The following is a 24,375-nucleotide window of genomic DNA, read 5'->3' as shown; positions in this document are numbered from 1 at the left end:
TGAGCAAACAAGGCCAAGTCATCCTCACAAGCCTCCCTCTTGTTTGCTACCAAGCCAATAGGCCTCTAAGATTGGTCCGTCTCTTTAAGAAAAAATAAAGAACAGAAACAAGGGGAGAAATGTGGGGTGGCCAGAGGGAAGTCTCCTCCTGTGTGTCACTTCCACACACAAACCTTGGCTGTGCAGACTTGAGTGGGCGCTGTGAGGGATTGCCAAGCAGCCCTACTCCAGCACCCTGACACCCCAGCACCCACCATCCAGGCTCTGGTGAGAGCAGGAGGCCATGCTGCCCTCTGTTGTGATGAGGATAGCATTGTGCCTGGATTATTCTAGAAAAGAATGAGTTTTTGGGAGCCTTGGTGTCCTGTCCTGAGAAAGCACAGCCCCCAGGCTTCTGGAGGGTGAGAGAGTTCTGCTTCCTCAGACGTGGGTGCCTTCTGCTCCCCCAATACCCCTGCTTTATTCTTGGCCCTGAGTTGATATTGGAAATAAAATAGAAGAGGGGTGTTGGTGATAAGCTGAGGTGGCACAGATGCCGTAATCACCGTGGGATCCCAGAAGGCCAGGAGAGGGAGCGGGCGGAGAAATGGCCGAGCTCACGGCCAGAGAGAGAACACTCCATCTACAGGCGGCTTGCCTTGCAAGTGTAGCAACTAGGCCCAGTCCCAAGAACTCATTGAGAATCCTGGGCATGGCGGTGCTCACGTATACATCACCCATGTAGGACCCAGCACTCAGGAGAGAGATAGGTCCTTGAGGCTCACGGGCCAGCCAGCCAGCTTCCTTTGTGGGTCCCAGGTCACAGACAGAAAGACCCCCCCCCTCTCTCTCTCTCTCTCTCTCTCTCACACACACACACACACACACACACACACACACACACACACACACACACACGCATACAGTATCTCCTCCAAGACAGGCTTCAGCACCTGGACTCTGCTGTCACTGTTTCAGTGTCTTTGGGAAGCTGACATTGTGCTACACAGTGATGTCACCACCCCATCCAATCTCCTCCCCTTTTAAAGAGGAACTGGTAAACCTAGAAAAAAAGGACTTGGGTTCTGGAATTTTCCTCTGGTATCCAGCTGCAATGACCAACTACCCTACTGGGGATTTTTTAGGTATGTGTGTGATTTTTTTTAAACCACAGACGGGTCACCAACCACCAGGACACCGCCCTTGCTTGAGTTGGTTTGCCCTGGAAGGCACTTGTGTCTCTGTGCGTAATCCAGACCAGCTTCCTGTGGTCTTTCTTGTTCTACTGTCTCATTCAAATTTACTCAGAAGGACAGAAAGGGGTAAAGCTGCCACCCGTTTGCTGGGTCTTTGTCAGTGTGTCCGGACAGTCTTGTCCCTCAGCCCTTGCTTCTAGGTTGACTGAGACAGATTCCTGCCATCTTCTCTAAGGCTGTTGTTAGCAGGAAGGTGACCAGGAAAGGAAGATAATGAGACCCAGCAGTCTCAGCCAGCTGAGCAGGGCCACCTGTCCCCACATGCCAACTAAGAGACAAGAAAGAGAGGGTGTTCAGTGTGGCCACTTAGGGAAGAGGACCCCTAAGTCTGTCTTCAAGGTATTGACAGGCGCCTTGGGTTTAACTGAAGAAAGATGGAGACATGGAGGCAAGGGGTCAGCATGGTCACGCGGTTCTGGAGAAGATACGGTCTGAGCTCACTGCCTCCTTCTAGAAGGTTGGCCTCAAGAACTCACCAGTCATGGCTTGGCAAGGAGAGCCAGGGTTAGTCGCACTGCTGCTCCAGCACGTGGTCTCTCTCCGTTTGCCTCCGTGTGGACATGGTGGACATGGTGCAGGCTCACCTCAGCTGGACGCTGTTTTGAGTCACACATCACAGAGATGAGCTCTGATCCTGAGAGCCGTGGTGACTGGACAATATGGAAGAAAGAAATATGGGCCTAGAAAGGGACAAGGTGGGATTATGCCAGGGAGCAATTGCCCCCTTCACTTGTACCTGGGCCACACTAAACAACAGAACTTCCCAGAATGCCTCTGGGCTAACAGACACTGAAATAGGATGATTGGTGTGGAATTCACACCAGAGACAGTCTTAAAACCCCCAGTGCAGCTCTGGGGTAAACACTAGGCTGCTGGTGAAGTCTACTTCCAGTGCTGTGGAGGTGAAGGCAGGCTGGGGCTCGTAGGCCAACCAGCCTGGTGTGGGCCAACCAGCCTGGTGTGGGCCAACCAGCCTGGCTCACTGAGTGAGGTCTAGGCCAGGGAGAGACTTTCTTTCTGAAAACAAGGTGGATGGATTCTCGGGAACAACATTAGAAGTTGATCTAAGACCTACAAACGCGTGTGCATATACAAACACACACACACACACACACACACACACACACACACACACACACCTAAGTGTAAATCCTGAATGCAATTTTGAAAGTAAGCAAATGAAGATGAGTCTTCCTCCCTCCCTCCCTCCCTCCCTCCCTCCTCCTCTCCCTCCCTCCTTCTCTCCCTCCCTCCCTCCCTCCTTCTCTCCCTCCCTCCCTCCCTCCTCCTCTCCCTCCCTCCCTCTCTCCTTCCCTCCCTCCCTCCCTCCCTCCCTATACATGTACAAGGGAATATGCACACATGTGTGGTGTAAAGACAACTTGCAAGAGCTGGCTCACCTACAATGTGGGGTTCAGGGGTGGGACTCAGGTTGTCGGGCTTGGCCGCAAGAACCTTTACCTGCGCAATCTCAAGGGCTAAAGGGCAGTTTAAAGATCCATGTCAGAATCCGGCTGCATTTAGGGCAGTGGCCCTTCCCTCTTGGTGAGGCTGAGAGGGGGCTCGTGTGCCGCCTTCTTGGTGTTCTGAGCAGTGCTCAGACTGCTGCTCAGTGTGGTTTCCAGGCTAGTCTGTGTGTCCACACAGAGCCCCACCCAGTCACGCCCACTCCACCCCCCCTTGTTATATAACCCAGGCCCCTATTCTTTAGACTGGCTTTAGCTTTACGGGAAAACTAAGAGGGCTGGGTGTGAGGCTCAGCTCCAATGCTTGCCGAGCATGTGCAAAGCGCTGGGTTTGATCCCCAGCACACCATAAACCGGGATAAGGGTGGGGACCTGTATCTCAAAACGTAGGATGTGACGGCAGAGGGCCAGAAGCTCAAGGGTATCCTTGGCTACATAGTGAAGCTCAAGGCTATCTTTGACTACGCAGTGAATGGAAGCCAGGCTGGGATATGCAAAACTGTCTCAGAAAAAAAGAGCAGAAGCTGTAGTTCCCGCCATCCCCCTGGGGTTCCCGTCCCGTCCTGCGGTTCTGGCACACGTGTTACAGCTGCGGAACCAGTACCTTACTAACCAAGGGCCAGCCTTCGCACAGGGCTTCTTTCTCTCTGCCAGTCACACATTCTGTGAGTTGATACATCTGTGGTGACGTGTGCTCTCCATTAGAGTATTGCAAAGAATAGCTTTGATGACCCAAAGTCCCCCATGTCCTGTGTCCCCTCCTCACCTCTCGGAGCCCCTGGCAGAGTGGCCTTTTTGCCATCTCTGTAGTTTTGTCTCTTCCAGAGCACTGCCATTTTGTGATCAGCTGATGCAGCCACCTCACACAGCTGAGCCCACTCAGCAGTGTGTGTTTTAAATGCCTCTGTCTCCCGGTGACTGCACAGTACATTTCTTTGGTGTGACTGACATCCTGCTGCCTGTCTGTCTGGCCTACACATGCTTTGTGTTAAGAACCTACCTGTGGCCTGCTCCTGGAGGGTGACAACGGGTGTCTACCCCGAGGCTTGTAACTGTAAAAATGGGCTTATGAATCAAGGAAATGTGAACAAACCCTCTCAGGGGCGTGTCCCTTTCCTCACTGAAGTTTTTGAGGAGGGTTAGATCTTGAGTAGGAAAGGCTGTCTGTGGAGTCTGAGGGATCCCCACAGGATGAGAGTCCTGGAATATTCCCTCAAAGTGCCTCCCTCCACAGACACACACAGCATGACACAGAGAAAGTTGTGGTCATAGGGGAATTTCATTGTGGCTCCTAGGTTGTGGGATGAGATTGAGTGACACTGGCCTGAGGTAACAGCTGTTCTCAAAGACAGAGCAGTGTGTGCTACAGAATACCGTATTCACCCCCACCACACCATTTCTTCCGGATCCTGGAAAGGTACACTGTGGGAGAACAAGGCCTTCCACGTGTGCTCACGTGGTCCCCCTCAGAGTGTGGCTGCAGAGTGACCTTGGTGCTGGCGCTCAGCATCTGCCCTATTTTATTTTGAGAATCTGTCATCTTCCCTCTATATCAGCTAGTCTAAGCAGGCCAGGAGCTTCTTGGGACTCCTGTGTGTCTGCCCCCACTTCTCCGTCCGAATGACTGGACCTCAGATGTGCCTCCTTGACTTGGTTCTAAGGAACCAACTCGGGGACTTACCCTCGCGCAGCAAGTCTCGTTACTCAGTGATGCCGAGGCCTTACGTCACTGCCGTCATAGCTTAGAAGCTAGTCTCAGACCACCTTAGTGTTAACCTGGCATTGACAGGCTGGGCCAACTCCAGATGTAAACTGAGTGAGGGGCTGGAGAAGTGGAGAGAGCAGCCTGCACTGGAGACATAGCTTGACCTTGTATCAGGCTCTGCTTTGAGTAATCATCATCATCATCATCACCACCACCACCATCATCACCATTATCATCATCATCCTCATCACCACCATCATCATCATGGTCACCACCACCACCATCATCAAGACATCTTCTACTAAGAATTACAGAAGCAGGCTGGGCAAGAGGACACAGAAGTCAAAACATAAGCCTGATAACCGGGGTTTTAGCCCCAGAGCCCACGGTGGAAGGACAGAGCCGATTCTACAGAGCTGTGCTCTGACCTCCACACGTGTTCCCAGCAATTAAAACAATTTTTTATCTATTTTACATGTACAGGTGTTTTGCCTGCATGCATGACTGTGCACCACATACATGTGGTACCTGAAGGAACGAGAGAGGGTCCCAAATCCCCTGGAACAGGAGAGGTTATATGCTGCCATGTAGACACTGGGAAGGAAGTCCGGGTCCTGTGGGGGAGCAGCCTGTGCTCTTGACCACCGAGTCATCGCTGCAGCCCCTTCTAATAGACTCAATCATAGCATCTAACACAACAAATATATTAAATGAAAACATTTTTTGCATGAGTGTTTGTGTGCTGTATGCACTTGCGTGGGGAAATGTGTGCAAGTTTGTGTTTGTGCACATGAGGTCTGAGGCTGATGTCAGCTGCCGTCCTCAATCCCCCGCCACTTTCTGAGACTGGGTCTCCCACTGAACTCAGGGCTGGCCATCATGACTGGCCTGGCTAGCTAGATTGACCAGGAGATCCTGCCTCAGCCTTCTGAGGGCTGGAATTAGAAGCAGGCCACTACATCCACCCTTTCTGTGGACGTCTAGGGATCTAAATTCCACTACTTACGATTGCCTGGGAAGCTCTCTGCTGAGACATCTTTCCAGCTCTATTTAAAATATCTTGGATGTGACTTTGCCCTGGAAGAATGCCGAGAATGAGTTTATCCCTAGTATTACCCGGGTAAAGGGCAAGACTGCATTGATACAGCTAGCTGAAAAAAAATCATTAACAAGTTTCAAAGGTGAAAGACTATGAGGCTCTTCTGGAACATTCTAGGAAGTTTTAAAGTGACATGTGCTCATGTCTAACTTGAAACGGTAGGGACACCTTCTGGGAACAGAATAAGCCCTCACCTGAAGAGCAGAGGACAGCGTGGTGGCAACTATCTGTTCCTAAACAACAGGCCCTCCTTCTTGCAAAACATGAGGCATAGGTGATGCAGTTCTGATTCTGAACTTAATTGCACGTCCCACTGTGAGCCAGGCATGAGCCAGACATGAGCCCTCTGTTTGCTCTGGCTGCATTCCTAGGGTAGCAGACCCAGAAGCCCCCCCCCCCCCCCCGCAGATCTGTGGTAGACTTTTCATCACTCCCCCTCTCCCTACCATTTTCAAAAGAAATATTATTTGGGTGGTGGGTGGGTGGGTGTGTGAGTGGGAGAGAGACAGAGTGCACTTGTGCGCATGCACATATGTGAGTCTGGTGCCCTTGGTGCCCTAATATAAGGCATTAGATTCCCCCACCTCTAACCTCCGTAGCTGGAGCTACAGTTGGTGTGAACTGCAAAATATGGGTGCTAGGAATAGCATTCTAGGCCTTTGGAGGAGCAGCAAGTGCTCTTGACCTCCAAGAAGCCAGGTCCTTTCAGTGTCACCCACTGCCATCCGTGTGTCTGTCCCCTGCAGCCATCGCTGTCTGTTCTAGACAGCTTGGTGGTGCTTTATTAACAGTCTTACTCATTAAGATGCAGCTGCTGCAGGCTGGGGGCTCTCTGTGCCTCAGGCTCAGCCTGGCATCTGAAGGCACAAGGCTCAGGCACTGTCTCCTTAGGAAATGCCAGCATCTCACAGCCAAGCAGCCGGCATAAGCCGGGTCCCCATTCATGGCGTCATTATCCCCGCTACTGGGAGTGAGCCTTATGCCTCGCCCTGTGAGCTGAGAGCTCTACCCTGTGAGATGCCCTCTGTGCTTATGGAATGACCCAAACTTTACCTTTAGGGAACTGATTGCTGTCACCACTGGGGGGGAGAGACAAGAAATCCTGGTCTCACTTCACTTCAGAAGTGACCTTGTTTCAAAGAGGGTAAATGATGTTTGATGTTTGGAGTTAGATTAGGGGAAAGTCCTGGGTTCTTCTAGAGAGAAAATGACAAATGTCATAACATGTTTCAGGGGCTGTGATATAGGTCAGGTGCTATAGGGGAGCTCTGAGTTTGATCCCCAGTGCCATACAGACCAAGTGTAGTTGTACATATCTGTAATCTAACATGTCAAGGGAGGAGAAGCACTTGTTACATCTGTGGCCAGCCTGGGATGCATGAGACTTTGAGGAGTGCTAGTGTATGTGCACAGTACTGCGGCCTGAGCTTTGAGATGAACCACCAGGGAAGAATGCCCCACTGGTGATGCCCAAGTGAGTTTAATGACCTTGTTCTTGAGTTTGAGTTGCAGATTCTCCCTAGGCACCCTTCCCCCGTTCTTGGGTCTGAGTTCCAGGGTCTCCCTAGGCACCTCCCTCTCCATTCTTGGGTCTGAGTTCCAGGGTCTCCCTATGCATCCCTCCCCACCCCCTGTTCTTGGGTCTGAGTTCCAGGGTCTCCCTAGGCACCCCCTGGCTACCTTCTTCCACCTGTTCTTCCGAGTGAGCGCCATCGTCACTTATGTGTGCTGTGACTGGTTCAGCAGGAGCTTTGTGGGCTGCTTTGTCACCGTGCTCCTCCTCCTGTCCTTTGACTTCTGGTCTGTGAAGGTAAGGTTCCCTCTAGGGACACTTAGCCTTTACTCCCAGGTGGCGATGTCCTCTGTGCATGTGGGATTCAAGGGTGCTGTGGCTTAAGTTCTTGCTACCTATTAAAGAACACTGAGAGGTGGACAGGATGGCAGAGGGGTGAGGGGTGCTGCTGTCAAGCTTGGACCAGGGCAAGCTCCTTGGAACCCGCTCTGTGTAAGGAGAGCTGACCCTCCCAAGTCGTCCTTTGACCTCCATACGTGTGCTATGGCGCATGAGTGCTCCCCTGCACACAAAATGTTTACATTTTAAGGACTACTGGGCCCATGTCACTTACAATTAGAGGGCAAAAGTGCTTCAGTAAATGGCTTCCAGAATCAGTTGTCACAGGTGCAAGTGCACCATGGGAGTGATGAACCTATATGGCTTTGGAGTTTGTACAATTTTCATGATACACATGGACATCTAGAGACATACAATGTGAACGTGTTTTATTTTGAGGCAGTCTTTGGTTTTTGAGACAGTGTCTCACCATGTAACCCTGGTTGAACTCTGACTCACAGAGATCTGTTTGCCTTTGCTTCCTGAGGACTGAGATTCAAGGCATGCACCACCATACTGCGCTAGAATCTCACTTTGCAAAGTGAGTAGGGCCTGGTCTTGTACCACACATCTTTAAATCAGCACTCAGGGTGGGGGGATGGGAGTGGGTGGGCAGAAGCAGGTGGATCTCTTGAGTTTGAGACCAGCCTGGTCTACATAGCAACATCTAGGCCAACCAAGTGAGACTCTGTCTCAAAAACAATACAACAAAGCAGAAAAAAAAATCCAAAACAAAAAAAAAGCCAACCAAACAAAAAACACACACAAAAAAAAAAAAATAAAAAAAAAAAAAGAAAGAAAAGAAAAGCCCAAACAAAAGCCAGCTTAGAGATGAGGAGCTTGGAAAGCTCGCTCAACAGTTACAGTCCAACCTCCTTTTACCCCTGTCTTTCTTGTGTGTGCATACACACCTGTGCTGTAACGCACCTGTGGTCGGGGGATGACTTGTAGAAGTCAATTCTCTACCTGTGTGGTTGTGGGGATCAACTCAAATCCTTCAGCTCAGCAGAACCACTGTCACCCACTGTCATCCTACAGCTCAACACCCTTGTCTTAGTGCTTTCTGTGGGGCTCACAATGGACATTAGTTGTGTGCACTAGCACAAACCTAATACCACTCAGGTGGCCGAGATAGAAGGCTTGAGGGTTCAAGGCTACCCCGGGCTATACATAGGAAGACCATTATAGAAACAATTAGCCATTTTGTTCCTTGTGTGCTCACGGCCTTTTGCCCACTTTCCCCAGAATGTAACTGGAAGGCTCATGGTGGGTCTTCGATGGTGGAACCAGATAGATGAAGACGGGAAGAGCCACTGGATATTTGAAGCCAGAAAGGTACGCCCTGCAACCAGACAAGCTAATAAGGACTGGGAAAAGGCTGTGTGAAGTTTACACAGGTTCACGAGTTGTGTGTGTGCCAGTTGGGCGGTGGTGGTGCATGCCTTTAATATCTGCACTTGGAAAGCAGAGACAGGTGGATCTCTGTGAGTTTGAGGCCAGCCTGGTCTACAAAGCCAGTTTCAGGACCACCAGGGGTGTCATGCAGAGAAACAAATGAACAAAAGCTACAGCGGCTGTCCCCAACAGGTCTCTGCAAACCACACGGCTGCCACTGAGGCGGAGGCGCGCATCTTCTGGCTGGGTCTCATCATCTGCCCGGGGATCTGGATCGTGTTCTTCTTCAGTACCTTGTTCTCCTTGAAGCTTAAGTGGCTGGTGAGCTGCTCCCTGGCCCTCCTGCTGTCCTGACACACCAGGGGCTAGAAGCTCTAACAGCTCGATGGAGACAGCCTCATGATACATTCACCATGTGAGGGGTATACTCTGTGGCTTCTGTCAATTTTGTGGTTATATCACAGTCTCAGGATTTAAAAACAACAGATTTTACCACTATGTGGGTGTCTGTGTGTGGTATGTACAGCAGGTGTCCTCAGAGGGCAGAGAGGGCCTGAGCTCTGGAACTACAGGCAGTTGTCAGCTGCTGACAGAAGTGTTGGGCACCAAACTCAAGTCCTCTGTGGGAACCCTTAGCTGTTGGGAGAACTCTCCAGCCCATTTAAAAATTATTTTCAGCTGGGCGGTGGTGGCACACCCCTTTAATCCCAGCATTTGGGAAGCAGAGGCAGGCCGATTTCTGAGTTCGAGGCCAGCTTGGTCTACAAGAGTGAGTTCCAGGACAGCCAGGGCTACACAGAGAAAAAAACAACAGCAACAAAAAGCCCAAAAAACCAAAGAAACACTTAGCACATGTTCAGGTCCACCCAAACTACACTCTTTGTAGGGTTAAATAATATTCCATGACATGTGTACATAGCGCATTCTGTTTCCTTCCTTAGTGGGTAAGAATGAATTACACTGATGTGAGATTATGGGGGAGCCCAGCATGGCGAGTGTTCCCACTGAGCGGCATCTTCAGTCTCCAGGGAGGAGGTTTTATTAAAACATGCGGTATCTGTTGTTAGCCGCCAGCCTTTCTTGGGTAGGAAGGCTGACAGTGCCCATTTTCTTTGGGAGAGCTGTCCATTCAAGGGGGACACAGAACACAGGGCACAGCAGCAGCAACAGTGATAGCAAACGGGCTCCTTTGGTTCTGCCAGCACCAGCTCCAAGACTCTGGGCAGTTTCCACTTCTCTGCTTGCCTCCTTGACGGAAACCATGGCGGTCACAGCCTTTTGGTTGCTTAGGTGTCCATGACTGTTTGCTTGGGACAGAGTAGCGACGCCAGCCCTTCCCTGTGAGTGTGAGTGTGAGTATGCACCCTCCGCAGGCTTCCCTCTGCTTTGCCCAATGCAGGCTCTGGTGATTACTGGCATTTCCCTCCAAGCTGCGAACCTCTACGGCTACATTCTCTGCAAGATGGGGGCCGGCAGTGATATGAGCACAGTTGCAGCCAGCTTTCTGTCCCAGGCGGGGTTTCAGACGGTGAGTGCCGAGTCCCACCCTGGAGTCTTCCTTCAGAGAAGGGCACCTGCAGGCAGCTACAGTTTTTAACTGTCTTCTTACCTCCAGCTCACCATCATTTTCTACTGTGTATAAATATAAAATCCACCATGTTGACTCTTTCTAATAGCTCTTGCTGGGCGTGGCAGTATACACCTTTGATATCAGTACTCTGGAGGTAGGGGCAGGTGGATCTCTGAGTTTAAGGCCAGCCTGGTCTACATTATGAGTTCCAGCCCAGCCTAGGGTACTTGTGAGATTCTGTCTTAATAGACAAGTTAAAAACAACCACACAAAAGGTCAATTAGTTCTCGGGACAGCCTAGCACAGATGCCACAGTCTAGCTCCAGAGCCTTCTCACTTCCAACAAGAGCATGGTCCTATAGACACTAGCTCCCCATTTGTCCCTAGCGCCTGGCACCCACCATCCTGTCTGTAACAAACTGACAGCTCCTATCAACACAGCGTCTGACATTTGTGACTACTGTTTTAAGTGATATTTAAGACTGGGGCTAAAGTTAAGAAAACTTGTTGTTCCCACAGAAGACCTAGGTCTGTTTCCCAGCACCCATACTGCAGCTCAGCCATCTATCTGTAACTCCAGTTCCAGAGGATTCCGACACCCTCTTCTGACTTCCACAGGCACCACACGTTACACATATACATTCATTCTGGCAACACACACACAAAATTAAATAATTAAAGCAAAACCTACCAGGGAGAGGACTCAGTGGATAAAAGCACTGGATGGGTAAACCTGACAACCTAAATTCTACCCCAAGAATCCACACAAGTCAGATCTGGTGGCAAACATCTGTAATCACAGCATTCTGGATGAGAAGGTAGAAAGACAAGTTCATGGGCAGATGAGAGAACCTGCCTCAAAAACAAGGTGGAAAGAGAGACATGAGGCCCCAAAGTTGCCCTCTGACCCCCACAGGTGCATTATGGGATTCACATGCTTGCACATATACATGCGAACGAATACACACACACACATACACACACACACACACACGCGCGCGCGCGCACACACACACATACACACACACACACATGCACGCATGCACGCACGCACACTACAGAATCGAGAAAAGAATGACAAAGCTTTATTTTGAAGCCAGGAAATATTTCTTGGATAACTGTCTCAATAATTGCCAATTGTCAAGTTGTCAGAAATGAGGGGTGGAGGAGGCCTTTTGGCTGTATGGTGCTCCGCATGATGCTACGTGTGGCTGTGGGTCTCCCAGTGAGCCTGCCCTTTGTTGGGACAGTCATGGCTCCGCTTGCCTTGCAGGATTCCCCAGGTGACTTCGAGAAGACCAGGCTGGAAGGGCTGGACATCCACCAGCACCAGGTAAGCGGTAGGTGCAGGCCAGAGGCTCCTGACCTCGGCTTCAGGCCTGGGTGGGCTCTCTCCAGTCTTCCAAGTTGATCTGGAGCTAGAACCCTGATGACTAGGGCCTGCTTGGGACCCATCGAGCTTTGGACAGCTTGCATCTGCTCCACAGGGACCCCAGCACACTCCAAGAGTTCATGTGTAAAGGGGAAGGGGAGGACAGGGGAGGGGGCTGCCCACCTTCCAGTGTCCTGCCACAGTGCAGAGGGAATCTGGAATGACTTCCCTCAGCAGCTCTCTGTCCTATGTCTTAGTGCCAGACCATGGGGACAGTTACATTTGTCTCTCAGAAGTGCCAGGTAATGGTTTGCCCTGGACCCTGGGAATTACCAGATGTCTTGAAGGTAGCCATTACCTCATGGGTGACTTACAGGCTTTGCCAGGGGTTCTAATGGCCCCCAACCAAAGCACTCACACTGATCCCAGCATGACTGGAGAGCCAGTGAGGTCAGAGGCTGGTGATACCCTCCCTCTGGCTCTCCCTAAGTTTATTGCCTGAGGCAGAAACAGCTTCTGGAGTCCTGTGACTCAGAGTTCATAGTCCCTGGGATTCTAGAAAGCAGGCCCTAAGGGACAGGTTCAAGAAGACATTTTTATTTTCCGATGAATTGTACCTGGATGCAGAGTGCCTGTACCTTTGATCTCGAGGAAATAGGCGGATAGGTGACTATAGTGTCTTAAGAAGTGACTTTGAATCCTGTCAGCATCTGGTGGCAGTGGCACCACCGGACCCCCACTGACCAGGTGTGGCTGGACACGTGGCCTGCCCACTCTGGGGTTAGCAGGTGGCACGCAGCCCTGTGTTCCACTTCAGGCACTGATAAGCTTCTCACCGTGTGACTGACGAGAATTACAGAAGTCTCGGATCCCTAAAAGACAAATGGAGGGTGAGTTCTCGCCCGGCCTTTGCCCATAGCTTGCTCCGGCTTACCAGTTAGGATTCCAGGTGGGTTTATTGGCCTCAATGGCAAGTATTTCCCATGCTATGAACTTCACCCACCCCCATTTCTCAAACTAAGAAGTAGCTCAGAATGATGACACACACATGAGGGGAGTCTCATGGTCTCCTAGGCTGGGGAGCTATGCTGGTCAGGGGTCCTCAGCACCCCTGCTGTCTCCTGCTGAAGCTGGCAGGTTAACCCTACTGCTTCTGCACACTCTGCTCCTCTCCCTGACTCCCTGCAGGTGACGTTTCAAGTACTTACTCTGGATTATGCTTTTGTAGGCTGCTGTAGCTGGTGAGTCTGGAGCTTCAACAAAAAAAGACTGGCCTTTGTCACAGCTCTTGCCTTAAAGAGACAGAGGAAAGGAGACCTGGAAAAGCCTTGCTCTGTGTGCCTGCTGCAGTGTGGCTGCCTGGGCTCCCCACTCAAGGACATCAAAGGTGGAGACACACCACGGGCCCCAGCTGTGTCCCTTCCTCAGCAACAGGGTCGTTTGGCTGTGGCCACAAGTCAGCTGGGTAGCCCGTGGCAAAGGCAGATTCTAGGCCCAAAGAACTGTTTGCTCTGCTCTGAGTGGGCCCAGGAAAATGAGAATACAGGAAAGGGAGTCAGCTAGGGTTCTCAACAGACAGGGAGAGTGTCTAAACATCAAGGACTGAGAAAGGAACTGCAGACAGGGCGAGCTTCTGCATCTGAGGAAAGACGTGTAAATGTGGAATACGCATGCCTTTCAGGTGAGCAGAACCCTGGGTGCACACGCCCTGTCCTCGGCCTCCTCCCCATCATGTCATCTTTTTGGTCCTTCCCAGCTGCGCAGTCACTCACATGCATGCATGCACACGAGCGTGCGTACATAAACACATGCAAGCTCACATGCAAGCATGCATACATTTACCATCCTGAGGACCATATGTAACCCAGGGGAGACACAGCTTTGCCTGTGAACTTCCCTCAAGGCCTGGTCCCCATGTTGTTACCCAAGGCCCTGTTCAAACACCCTAGTCCCTTCCCTGACAGGAAAAGGGAAGCTCCCACATTTGTCCCACATAATCACCTGCAGCGGAACCAATCTGCCTCAGGCCCTTCCCTCTGAGAGGCAGGCGCCTGGCACTGTTCCACTTCCTGCTCCGTCACAGGCTTCTGCCACTCAAGCAAGCTCAGCTCTTAGTATGGGGAAAGTGGAATCTGCAGGGCAGTAGAGGCCGGCCTCCTCACAGCAGACCACTACCCAGACGAGCCTGGGACAGAGCTGGCTGCACACCTTCCGTTCTGAAGACCATTCAGAGCAGAATTGTCAGGATCCTAGGATGCCCGACATGGCCCCCAGTAGTGCGTCAAAGCCCAGCACAGGAGCAGAGCGAGGTGTCTCGGCACTAGTGACCGAGGGGCCCTGCGCTCCTAGGGACACATAGCTGGAATTTCATGGAGGATCTGAGGTGCCTGCCCCAGGCCTCACTAACTGTCTCCTGTGGCTGTGGCCTGTAAGGAGCTCTGTGGGTCCAGCTCTGAGCTCCACTGTTGGTCCTGCAGACGAGCCCCCAGCTGCTAAGATGGCCATGCACGCAGCACAGGCCCCTCAGAGCTGCCGTGGTCACACTCACCTATGTGTGGATCCAGCGGCACTTTGCCCAGAAGAGGGATCTTCAGGTCCTGGCACATGGCCTCTGCACCCCCAGTTGTGGGAGGGAAGATCTGAGACTCTTTCTGTGAGGCAGGAAGGGGAGGAGGCTTTATTTAGCTTCTGCATCTTAGGACGACTCAGTAGTTTTAGACATTCTGAAACAGTGTCCTGTTTGGCTGTGAAACTGAAGCATCTTCGCCCAGGCTGTAGTGGAGGCCTGATGGAGACCTCCCTTCCCACCACAGCGGGGAAAGCAGACCCCGTCCCTAGAGAAGCATTCCCGCCCATTCCCCACTATGACCGGGCTGTGCCAGGCCTGTCCTGGGAGCCTCACCTTGCACTTGGGGCAGATGAAACCGCTCATGTTTTCAACCACACCGATGATCGGAAGCTTCACCTTGTGACAGAAGCTGATCTCTTTCCGGACGTCCTGGAGGGCCACCTCCTGGCAAAGTTCAAAGTTCATGGAGCAGTTATCCCTCAGCCAAAGGGCTGAACGGCACATATGGTCCCAGAGATGCCGTACGATCGTCCATGCTCACTCACCTGAGGGGTGGTGAGGATCACCGCCCCATCAATGTGTGCCGCAGCCAGATACTGGACCACGGAGAGGTGTTCATCGGACGTGCCGGGCGGCGTGTCTACGATGAGGTAGTCCACATCTCCCCAGTCTACGTCACGGAGGAACTGCTTGATCATACCTGGCAGTGGGGAGGCTGGGTGTGTGCCTTCTTTCTGGCAAACATCTCCAGCAGCGTCCTTCATTATGCATGAGCATTTGGCCTACATTCTCAGCCTCAACAGTGACACCGCTGTCCCCAGAGGGCAGGAGGTGAGATCTGTAGACATGTTGGGTGGTCATGTGAAGTCAGGGGTGCTACTGTCATTATGTGTGGCACAGACGTGCTGTTCCAACAGTCATGTGGCTGAAGTGTCAACTGTGAGAAGGTGCTTGCCCAGCCAGGCTGTCCACAGCATCAGATGTTTCCCCAGAACGGGGTTTTCACTGCACACTTCCCTCCCTGACATGTAGCCATGTGATCACACTACAGATCACCTCAGGGTCCTGCAAGTCTCAAGGGTGGAAAAGCTCACAGGAGGCAATAAAATGTCTATGCTGAAAACTTGTATTTATCATCATTTTCTTTATCGGGGAGGGTGGATGCTGAGACAGAACATGCTACAGGGGAGAGCATTAGTAGGCGTGAGGGCCTAGACTCCACTCCAGGACCAAAACAGCAACACTAACACACCGCAACGCCCACCAGGCACAGCAGCCGCCCCAACAGCCCCGATGTAGGCAGACCCAGGAATCGGAGCTGGGGAGCAGTGACAAACCATTTTTCTTTGGTCCCCTCCAGATGACAGCATCATCCGGGCTGCTGAGCAGGAAGCCCACGGACATCACCCCCAGGTTGTCCTCCACGTACTGCAGCAGGAGTGGGAATAACAGGGAGAAACATGTCTGCTTACAGGGGACAAGGGCAAAACACATCTACACAAAACCACAAGTCGGCACTTCCCAAGGAATTTGGTAAAATAATAATAATAATAATAATAATAATAATAATAATAATCAGGATAAAAGCACCACGTGGCTCACACCCATGCTTGCTCTTTGCAGCCTCAAAACATTTTTGAGAAACAGGTGACCATGGTGGGATCTACAGGAGACCATGTGTCACCTGTGCCTCAGCAACAAGTCAATGATGCTAAAATAAATAGTCTCCTCAGGTGTCCTAATCAGATCAGCAGACTCCAAAACCCAGTCTTCTTAGGTGAGCTTGACTGGGGCACACTGTGGTCACAGTACCACGTTGGAGCTATGGAGCCAGACAGCACAGGTCTATGAGCCCCGTTACAGACAAGGCCTGCTCATCCTTGGTCTGGAAAACAGCCTGTCTGATACAACTACTCCCCACACTATACCTCCACAGTATGGTTACTCACCACTGGAGACCAGCCGGAGCCACTCTGGTGAACCTGTGGGGACAGGACAGCCATTCTTGTCACTGATAAAGTGCCCGGTGGAGGATGGCATCACAGAGTGAGATCCACCGCACTGTACTGCACCAGTCTATTAAAAAGTCTCTTAATTACTTTTATTTAGTGGTGTTGTGTGCCGGTATGTTTCATGACTGTATACCCAGAGGCCAGCCTTCTGGACTCTAACACCGCGTGGATCCCAGAACACAGGTAGGTCGTCAGGCTCGGCAGCAAGCACTCTGCCTGCTGGCCGCTCAGTTCTTCAGGGAGGCTTGAGAAATGAAGACCTTATTTGATACCAACACTATCCCTGCCCTTGCCAAGGAACCAAAATTACTCAAGCTCAGGCACAACTCTGAGGTGTGTAAGGAGGAGGAGAGCGCTGCCAGCTGCTGAGAAAACATAAGCACGTGAGGCCGGCCAGGCGGCCATGCACAGGAGCAGCGGTGGCACAGGAGCAGGGGTGGCCGGCCGGCCGGTAGAGGCACTGGCTGCCCGCTGTCAAAGGGCGTGGCTCCAGCTCCCAGCACCTGGATGGTAGTTGCTCACATCTGACTGGAATTCCAGGTTCCAGGGATCTGACACCCTCGTTTTGGACCCTGAGTACATGATTCACAGACACACATGCAGGGAAAATACCTTTACACATAAAATAAAACTTTAAGCTGCCCTTGGCTGGGCGTGGTGCTGCACACCTTTAATCCAACACTCTGGAGCTGTGGCAAGTGCATCTCTGTGAATCGCAGGCCATCCAGGGCCACTCAGTGAGAGCTTGTCTACCAAACAAACAACTAACCAACCAAACCCAAAACCTGTCCCAGGCAGTGTCCTGAGCCCTGACTGCAGAATGCTACCTACAGGGCAAGGCCCAGAGTCACCAGGAAGCCTCACAGAGCCACTTCTGGGCCTGGACCCCCAGGGCCGGGCACTGTTCTGTTGATTACAAAATCAGAAGTTAAGCAACTTCCACCTACACATCAGACTGGGCCTTCTCTTTCAGTTTTCCAGATAGGGTCCTGACCCCAGGACCCACCCCAAAACTAAGTGATCTTCTTGATTGACCCTTCCAAGTAGCTGGACTACAGCTGACACCACCATGCCTGGCTACATTTCTACTTCATAGACAACTGTACTGTAAGTCCCCCCATGCTGGCGTGTGTGTGTGTGTGTGTGTGTGTGTGTGTGTGTATCATCAGCCTTGCTTGATGCTGCATGCCTAGAGGAGGACCCGGAGAGACCGCATTGCCCGTGGTGTCTGAACCCAGCTCTGATTCTGCCACCACCAGAGGTCCTTCTAGGACCAGTAGCAGACAACCCCACTGTCCTGATGCTGTGTCACTCAGCAGCGCCACAGTCAGGGCCTCAGTTCCCTAGCAAGAGACCACAGCTCTGAAAGACTCCCTTGCTTCCAGTGCAGACCCAAGCTAACCCTGGCCCCAGTTATTGCTCGGAGTTGAATTTCCACCTCTCACTTCTGCATTCTGCTTGCTGTTTCCTTCTCCCACCCATAAAAGGCTCAAAACAAAACAAAAAACCCAAAACAACCACCAAACCAAAAACAAACAAAAAACCCACCCCCCCCCAATGCTTCTCACATATGTGGATGTACTTTATATCTAATCCCAAACCCCTAATCCACAGCCATTGAGAAAGGAGACAGAGGCACTGTATGTGCCCGCCCAAGGAGAACCCGTCAGCCGTCACCTGCTCTCCTTCTAAGCCCATGATCTTGGGAATCGATGGCCCACAGATATCGACGTCCAGAAGAGCGACCTGGGAATGAGAAGAGAGAGGTGGTGCCATCACCGACTGCCCGACTTTTGAGCTATGCACAGTGGGATGGGGCATGGATGACACACGGAAACAGATGGTTGACTTCCATTTTCTCATGGGGAAGATGCAGCCTGGACCTTCCAGGAACTCCTAGGGCAACAGGCTTGCACACAGCCCCTGGAGTACATTAGGCCACTGGAGTGAGTTCTCTCAGCCTAGGAGTGTACCATGAGTTCTGCATCACAGAAGATGGAGCTGAGGTTCAGAGAGGCCCAGGGACTTGTTCAATAAGCAGGGAACAGAGATGGGAGAAAAGTCAACATCTGCAGTGCCAGCACTCTTTCCACAGTCAGGCCTACACAGGAGGCCTGGGCCAACCTGACAACCAGCTTTCAAAACGGCCTTTAAATAAGGAGATGCTGGTCAGATAACTCAGATACTAAGAGAGCACGGTTCTCTTAAAGAGAGCCTGAAATGGATTCACAGCACAGGTGTGGGTGCTCAAGACCCTTTGTAAGCCGTTTCAAGGGATCTGGTGTCCCCTTCTGGCCGCCGCAGGAACTGCACTTGAACATATATCTGCCCCCCACACACACACACACAATTTTAATTTTATGCATACAGGTGTCTTGCCTGCGTGTATGTCTGTGCACCTCATACATATCTGGTGTTCATGTACGCCATAACAGGGCATCAGATCCCCTGGGACTGGAGTTAGAGAAAGTTGAATTGCCATATGGGTGTTGAGAATAGAAATAGGTTCTCTTAAAAGGGCAATCTGCATTCTTAACCACTGAGCCATCTTTCCTGCCCTCATGTTTTTTCTAAAAACAAAACAAAACAAAAAACTACAAGAATGAAGAGGAGGAAGAGGAGCTAGAGAGATGGTTTAGAGGAAAGAGCAGTTGCAGGCTGCCTGTCTTAGTCAGTGTTTCTATTCCTGCACAAACATCATGACCGAGAAGCAGGCTGAGCAAGCCAGTAACATCTTCCCAGAGCCTCCACAGCAGCTCCTGCTTCCTGACCTGCAGGAATACAAACACTAAGACACCCAAGAAAAAATACTCTTTCTTCCATATTGGGGAGCTCACAACTCCCTGTAACTGCAGCTCCAGGGCGTCTGACACCTGGCCTATCAGGCCCCTGCACACACGGCACTCACACAGACACATAAACAAAAACAGTCCTTAAAAACATGAAAGGGGGCTGGAGAGATGGCTTAGCGGTTAAGAGCACTGACTGCTCTTCCAAAGGTCCTAAGTTCAAATCCCAGCAACCACATGGTGGCTTACAACCATCCGTAATGAGATCAGATGCCCTCCTCTGAGGTGTCTGAAGACAGCTACAGTGCACTTACATATAATAAATAAATAAATCTTTTAAAAAAAACAAAAAAAACATGAAAAGAATCTGGGAAGTTCCTGTGGAGACTTAGGTAGTCTCAGAAGACTTCCGCCACCTCACCAATGGAGGCTGCAGCAGTGCGCACTGCCCTTGTGAAGGGCAGCCATTCACTGTGAGGACTGTGGTGGGGACTGGCGTGCAGCACCTCGGGGAACTTTAAAACTTGCCCCATGTGCTCTGTCTTCCCTCTTCAATCCTACTTCCTCTCTGTGCTGGCTGACTGCAGTGCCTGTGATTGAGAGGGACACAGGGGACTCCTTCACTAACATCCTATTTGCCGCCTACGACCTCTGCTGGCCTGGCCCAAAAGTGCAGCAGAGAGACACCTGCCACCTGAAGCAGGAACCTGGTCTGGGTGTGGGCGCATCTCTGCAGCCCAGCAGGGCTCCAGCCACCTTCTTCTCAGTTCCTTTTGAGGAATGATTCTTCCCACAAGCCAGGGAAGGAGCCGAGACAAGAGCCATCGGATACAATACGCAGCCTGGCTGTCATCTGTACCCAGGATCGCCCTGAGGTGCTCTCTATGGGCGGGAAGACTGACCCACCACCCCAGCAACCACCCCAGCAACCACCCCAGCAACCAATGGCTTCTCTCTTCTGCCTAGGTCAGGACAGTAGGTGAGAACCAAGCCTGGACCCATGTGTCCTCAGCTGCTGGTGGCTAGGAGTCCTTCTCACAGTAAACTGCAAGTGGGGTGCTGTGGGGCTCTCAACGTTGCCCCCTTAAAATGTCAAGTTTCCTCTCTGAAGGTCTTGGTTTTGACTCTGTGCCTTTCAAGCAGCCACTTCACCTGGTGGCTCCTCCCTCAGTCTTGTCTGTCTGAGCTTCTGGCCTGTCAGATGAGAGCTTGAGGGTTCAGGCACCTGCAGCTGGGGCACCTACAACATAAGTGACCGTGCCGATGCCACTCGCTGTGGCCCACGAAGCCCAGGGTCACCCTTTCCAGAAGCTCGACCTGTGCGGTGGAAGCTGACAAGCCGACGCCCTCCTTTACCTGCCTCCCTTTCTCTGCCAGGAGCGAGTGTGCTGTGTGCGCGAGCGAGTGTCTTTTGTGCGAGCGTGTGTGGCAGGGCTTGGCGGCACTTCTGCTGGCTTTACCTAGGGCCTTTTCCACACAAGATGACAGACATCAACTAGGAGCAGACTGAGTGCCAGGCATCTACTGGACCCAGAAGGCAGTCTGAGGGCTGGAGAAATTGTGCTACTGACCCTCAGGAAGCCAAAGTCAGTGTTCACTACATCTACACTGCACACTGCAGCTACACTGCGCACTACATCTACACTGCGCACTGCAGCTACACTGCACACTGCAGCTACACTACGCACTGCATCTACACTGCACACTGCAGCTACACTGAGCACTGCAGCTACACTGAGCACTGCAGCTACACTGCGCACTGCAGCTACACTGCGCACTGCATCTACACTGCACACTGCATCTACACTGTGCGCTGCACAGCCCAGGGAATGCAGGCTTGTCTACAAGCTGCTTTCAGTTTTGAGACAGACTCACTCTGTAGCTCAGGCTGGCCTGGGACTCTGGGCAATCCTCTTGAGCACCAAAACTGCAGGTGTGAGCTAGCTCAGCCAGCTGTTCATCTTTTTTTTTTTTTAAACAACCATGACTACATAAAGAAATACAGCTTGCCAGGTCCTGTCTCCACTGGACTACATACTGGAAGGTCTTGACAGGCGTGTGGCGAGACACTCTCGCATGAAGACAGGCATGTGAGCAGCTCTCTCCCAATGTCAGGCCACGGCCACGCCTGTTGTTACACGACTAAGAATATTCCTACCAGATGTAGAGCCAAAGCTCATTCTGGACAAAACACACATCAGTTTTTGTTGTTGTTAGGGTGTGTTGTTGTTGTTAGTAGGGGAAGGGAGGGAGGGGCTTCTGGGGATGAGCAGGGACCTTGCACTTGTTAGACAAAGCTCCACCACAGTGCTCCAGCCACAGCCCTTGTAAAAAATGCTGACTGTAATAAAAGAAGTTGCACTGTACTAGGTGATGCAAAACAAACAAACAAACAAACAAACAAACAAACAAACAAAAAACCCTCTGGTGACGAGAGATTGTCACCTAACAGAACAATGGACCAATGAACACACTTAGCCTGCCCTGTGCTGTGGGCAGGGGAGGATGAACACACTCTAAAAGCAATCACGCTGAAGATGGCTGCCAGGGGCATTCCCAGGACATAGACATACCCAAGCATACCCAGGCAGAGTGTGGTAGGCACTGTGCTTGCACAGGAACTGCAGCCTCTCACCCAGGCCTCCGAGCTCCATTTTATAGATGAGAAAATGGAGGTGGGGAGGTTGGGGAAGGGGGAAGGAGGGGGGCGGGTGCAAGTGATGCCAGCCTGGGCATCAGCAGTGGTGTGGACAGAGCTGGGATAAGAACCTGCACTTCTCTTGGTTACCACACCTTTACTTAGGCCGCGCCCAAAGCGTAGTACTGGGAATCTGACTAGTTTGTCTGTTTTAAGACAGGGTCTCATTCTGAAGCCACGGCTGGCCTTGAGTTCAAAAGCCTCCTGCTCTGAAATGCTGGGATTATAAGCATGTGTCAAATGGCCTGGTGAGGTGATTCCAGTTTCACGCTTGTCTGTGTTCTAGAGATGAAGGATCTAGCACAAGGGTCATTTCTGTAAGAGGCAAACAGAAAAAGTCTTCCGCTCTATGGACAAAAATAATAATGCACAAGTGTTTGTCTGACAGGAGAAGTGACTGATTGAATATGTAAACATCATTCTTAGCTCAGGGGAGATGGACCACACTTCAGCTGCAGGATTTGCACTTCAAGACAACAGAGAGAGCTTTATGAGGGGCAGGCGTAAAAGGCCCCTGTGCTATACAACAACCAGAATGTGAAGAGGTACACTGCCATCTTGGTTGGAGAACTCAGTGAAATACCTCAGCCAATGGCCAGGCAGCTCCTCCTTCTCTACAGGGTCAAGCCAGTCAGAGAGGCTGGTTTCCTGGCGTCTAAGGGTCACTCTCTAGAGCCATCAGCAGCCCGCTGACAGGAGCATCTCCCAGCTTGGCCCAGGCTCCCACCTGTGTGTCTCCGTCCTCCGCCAGGCCGTGGGCGAGGTGGGCACTGAACGTGCTTTTGCCAACACCGCCTTTCCCCGACAGCACCAAGATCCTGTGTCTCACCGTCTTCATCTTCTCTCTGATTTCCTCCACAGCTGCAAAGGAGTAGGGGAGGTGATGATGTCCCCGCCTCAGTCCTACCCGACCCTCTTCCAAAGTGCTAGAAAGAGTCACACTCTTCAAGCTGTTCCTAAGGCTCTTTGTGAGATACCACTTTAGCAAAATATTAATAAATGCCAGGAAGAAAATACAGTTCCTACCAGCCTGAAAAGACTGTCTTATGTATGCACTGCCTGTCTACTAGGACATAAATTCCGAGGAGAGTCCAGTATTCAAAGCCCAGCTCCTGAACAGAACTGTATACCGAGTAAAGCTTTACAACCCAGGAGGCATCTGTTAATATCTGCAGAAATTCTTTGGATGTCACGAGGAGGGACTACTACTACTAAGCACAGGCTAGCCCCAGTAAAAAGGGATGATCAGCCTCAAACATCCCCAGGGCTGAGGACGAGAACCCCACAAGCTCTCGGAAGTAACCATCCAGCCACATGCTGGGATTCCAATGTCACGACTTATTTCAGATCTGTAAACTATACTGAGGGTGACAGTTCTTCATGAGGGCATTCTTGCTCAAGGTCAGTTTGCAGGAGACCCAACAACCAAACCCAGCCTCTCTCTGAAGAGCTTCCTCTCTTCTCCTAGCTTCCTGTTCCCCAAGACCCTGCCAGGTTCCTTCTGTGCTCCTCACCCTGGAGGTCACCCTTCTCATGCTTATCCCTGGCAGGTGTAACATATCTGCTTCTTCTTCCTCCCCACTTCGGTCTCAGTCTCCCATCTGTCTCTCCACTGAGATAATGAACACTGACGTCTGCTGGAAGGGATTCTTCTCTCTGCCACAGGCAGAGCCTCTGTGACCTGTGATGGACACGTGCCAGGACCAAGGCCTTAAAGACCTCAGTATTTTTCCATTCTCCCCTCTGTGCTTGGCCTGGGTATACTGAGGTCAGTGGTTATCACTCAAGCTCTGTACCTACCCCACATCACTTTTTTCTATTCTATCCTTCTTTGAGGTTCTTTTTACTGATTATTATCTTTATTTATTTATAAAAACAGGGTCTCGTCTAAGCCCAGGCTAGCCTCTTAAATGCTGAGATTACAAGCATGTGCCAACACACTCAACCTAATGTTTATTCGTTTGTTCGTTCGTTCATTCATTCATACAGGGTCTCATCCTGTAGCCCAGGCTGGCTTTTAACTTGCAGCCATGGTCCTGCTTCTGCCTCTAGAGTTCCGGGGAAACAAGTCTGTGCCGCCAAGCCTTTAAAGCCCCTTTCGGTTCCCTGTCTATCACGGAGCAGACTAAACCTCCATTTCCACCACTGTTTTTCCGCTACTTGACTTTTAAAACCTCCCTCCCGCTCAAGTTCCGCCTTCAACGCCACACCCCTCAACCAATTAGAATAATGCCCACTAGCCGCTGCCATTCACCCCTCAAGTCCCGCCCCTTCCACTTCCTGCTCTGCCCGCCCTTCCTCACCCGGGTCCGGTGCGGCGCCGGCTCCGGACGCGCACAGCCTCTGGTTGGGGCATCCCTGGCACGAGGCTCCTCGGCCCGCCTGGGTGCTGTCGGCCCCGGGGCAGCCTGCGCGGAGACAAGGGCACAGTCAGAGCGGCTTGTCCCAGCGGGACCACCCACGCGTCCTGTGCTAGCTCACCGTGGGGCGCTTCCTCCATGCTGCCGCTCCTGCCCGGGCTGCGCTCGCCGGAACCTCAGGGGCGTGCTTCCGCCTCGCAGGTCCAATCTGACC

At 51.7% G+C, this 24,375-nt stretch overlaps 2 protein-coding genes across 2 annotated transcripts in view; one reads left to right on the top strand and one right to left on the bottom strand.

Moving 5' to 3' along the window:
- Positions 1-11,772, top strand: part of Tvp23a (trans-golgi network vesicle protein 23 homolog A) — a 26,695-nt gene extending 14,923 nt beyond the window's left edge. Inside the window, 5 exon segments of the mRNA XM_052195322.1 lie at positions 7,171-7,315; positions 8,642-8,731; positions 8,984-9,112; positions 10,191-10,319; positions 11,635-11,772. Coding sequence (XP_052051282.1) covers positions 7,171-7,315; positions 8,642-8,731; positions 8,984-9,112; positions 10,191-10,319; positions 11,635-11,772 — 631 coding nt within the window.
- Positions 11,425-24,375, bottom strand: Nubp1 (NUBP iron-sulfur cluster assembly factor 1, cytosolic). Its single transcript, XM_052195321.1, has 11 exons — positions 24,283-24,375; positions 24,105-24,209; positions 22,529-22,662; positions 17,992-18,060; positions 16,252-16,284; positions 15,640-15,730; positions 14,848-15,002; positions 14,636-14,746; positions 14,282-14,384; positions 12,942-13,025; positions 11,425-12,605 (listed from the first exon to the last, which is right to left on the bottom strand). The coding sequence occupies exons 1-11, from the start codon at positions 24,299-24,301 to the stop codon at positions 12,547-12,549; spliced, it is 963 nt and encodes a 320-aa protein (XP_052051281.1). The 5' UTR covers positions 24,302-24,375; the 3' UTR covers positions 11,425-12,546.

Source organism: Apodemus sylvaticus, chromosome 10, assembly GCF_947179515.1.
Source record: "Apodemus sylvaticus chromosome 10, mApoSyl1.1, whole genome shotgun sequence".
Taxonomy (NCBI): Eukaryota; Metazoa; Chordata; class Mammalia; order Rodentia; family Muridae; genus Apodemus; species Apodemus sylvaticus.
The sequence above is the reverse complement of the archived record's forward strand: the minus strand, read 5'-3'. Positions and strand labels throughout refer to the sequence as shown.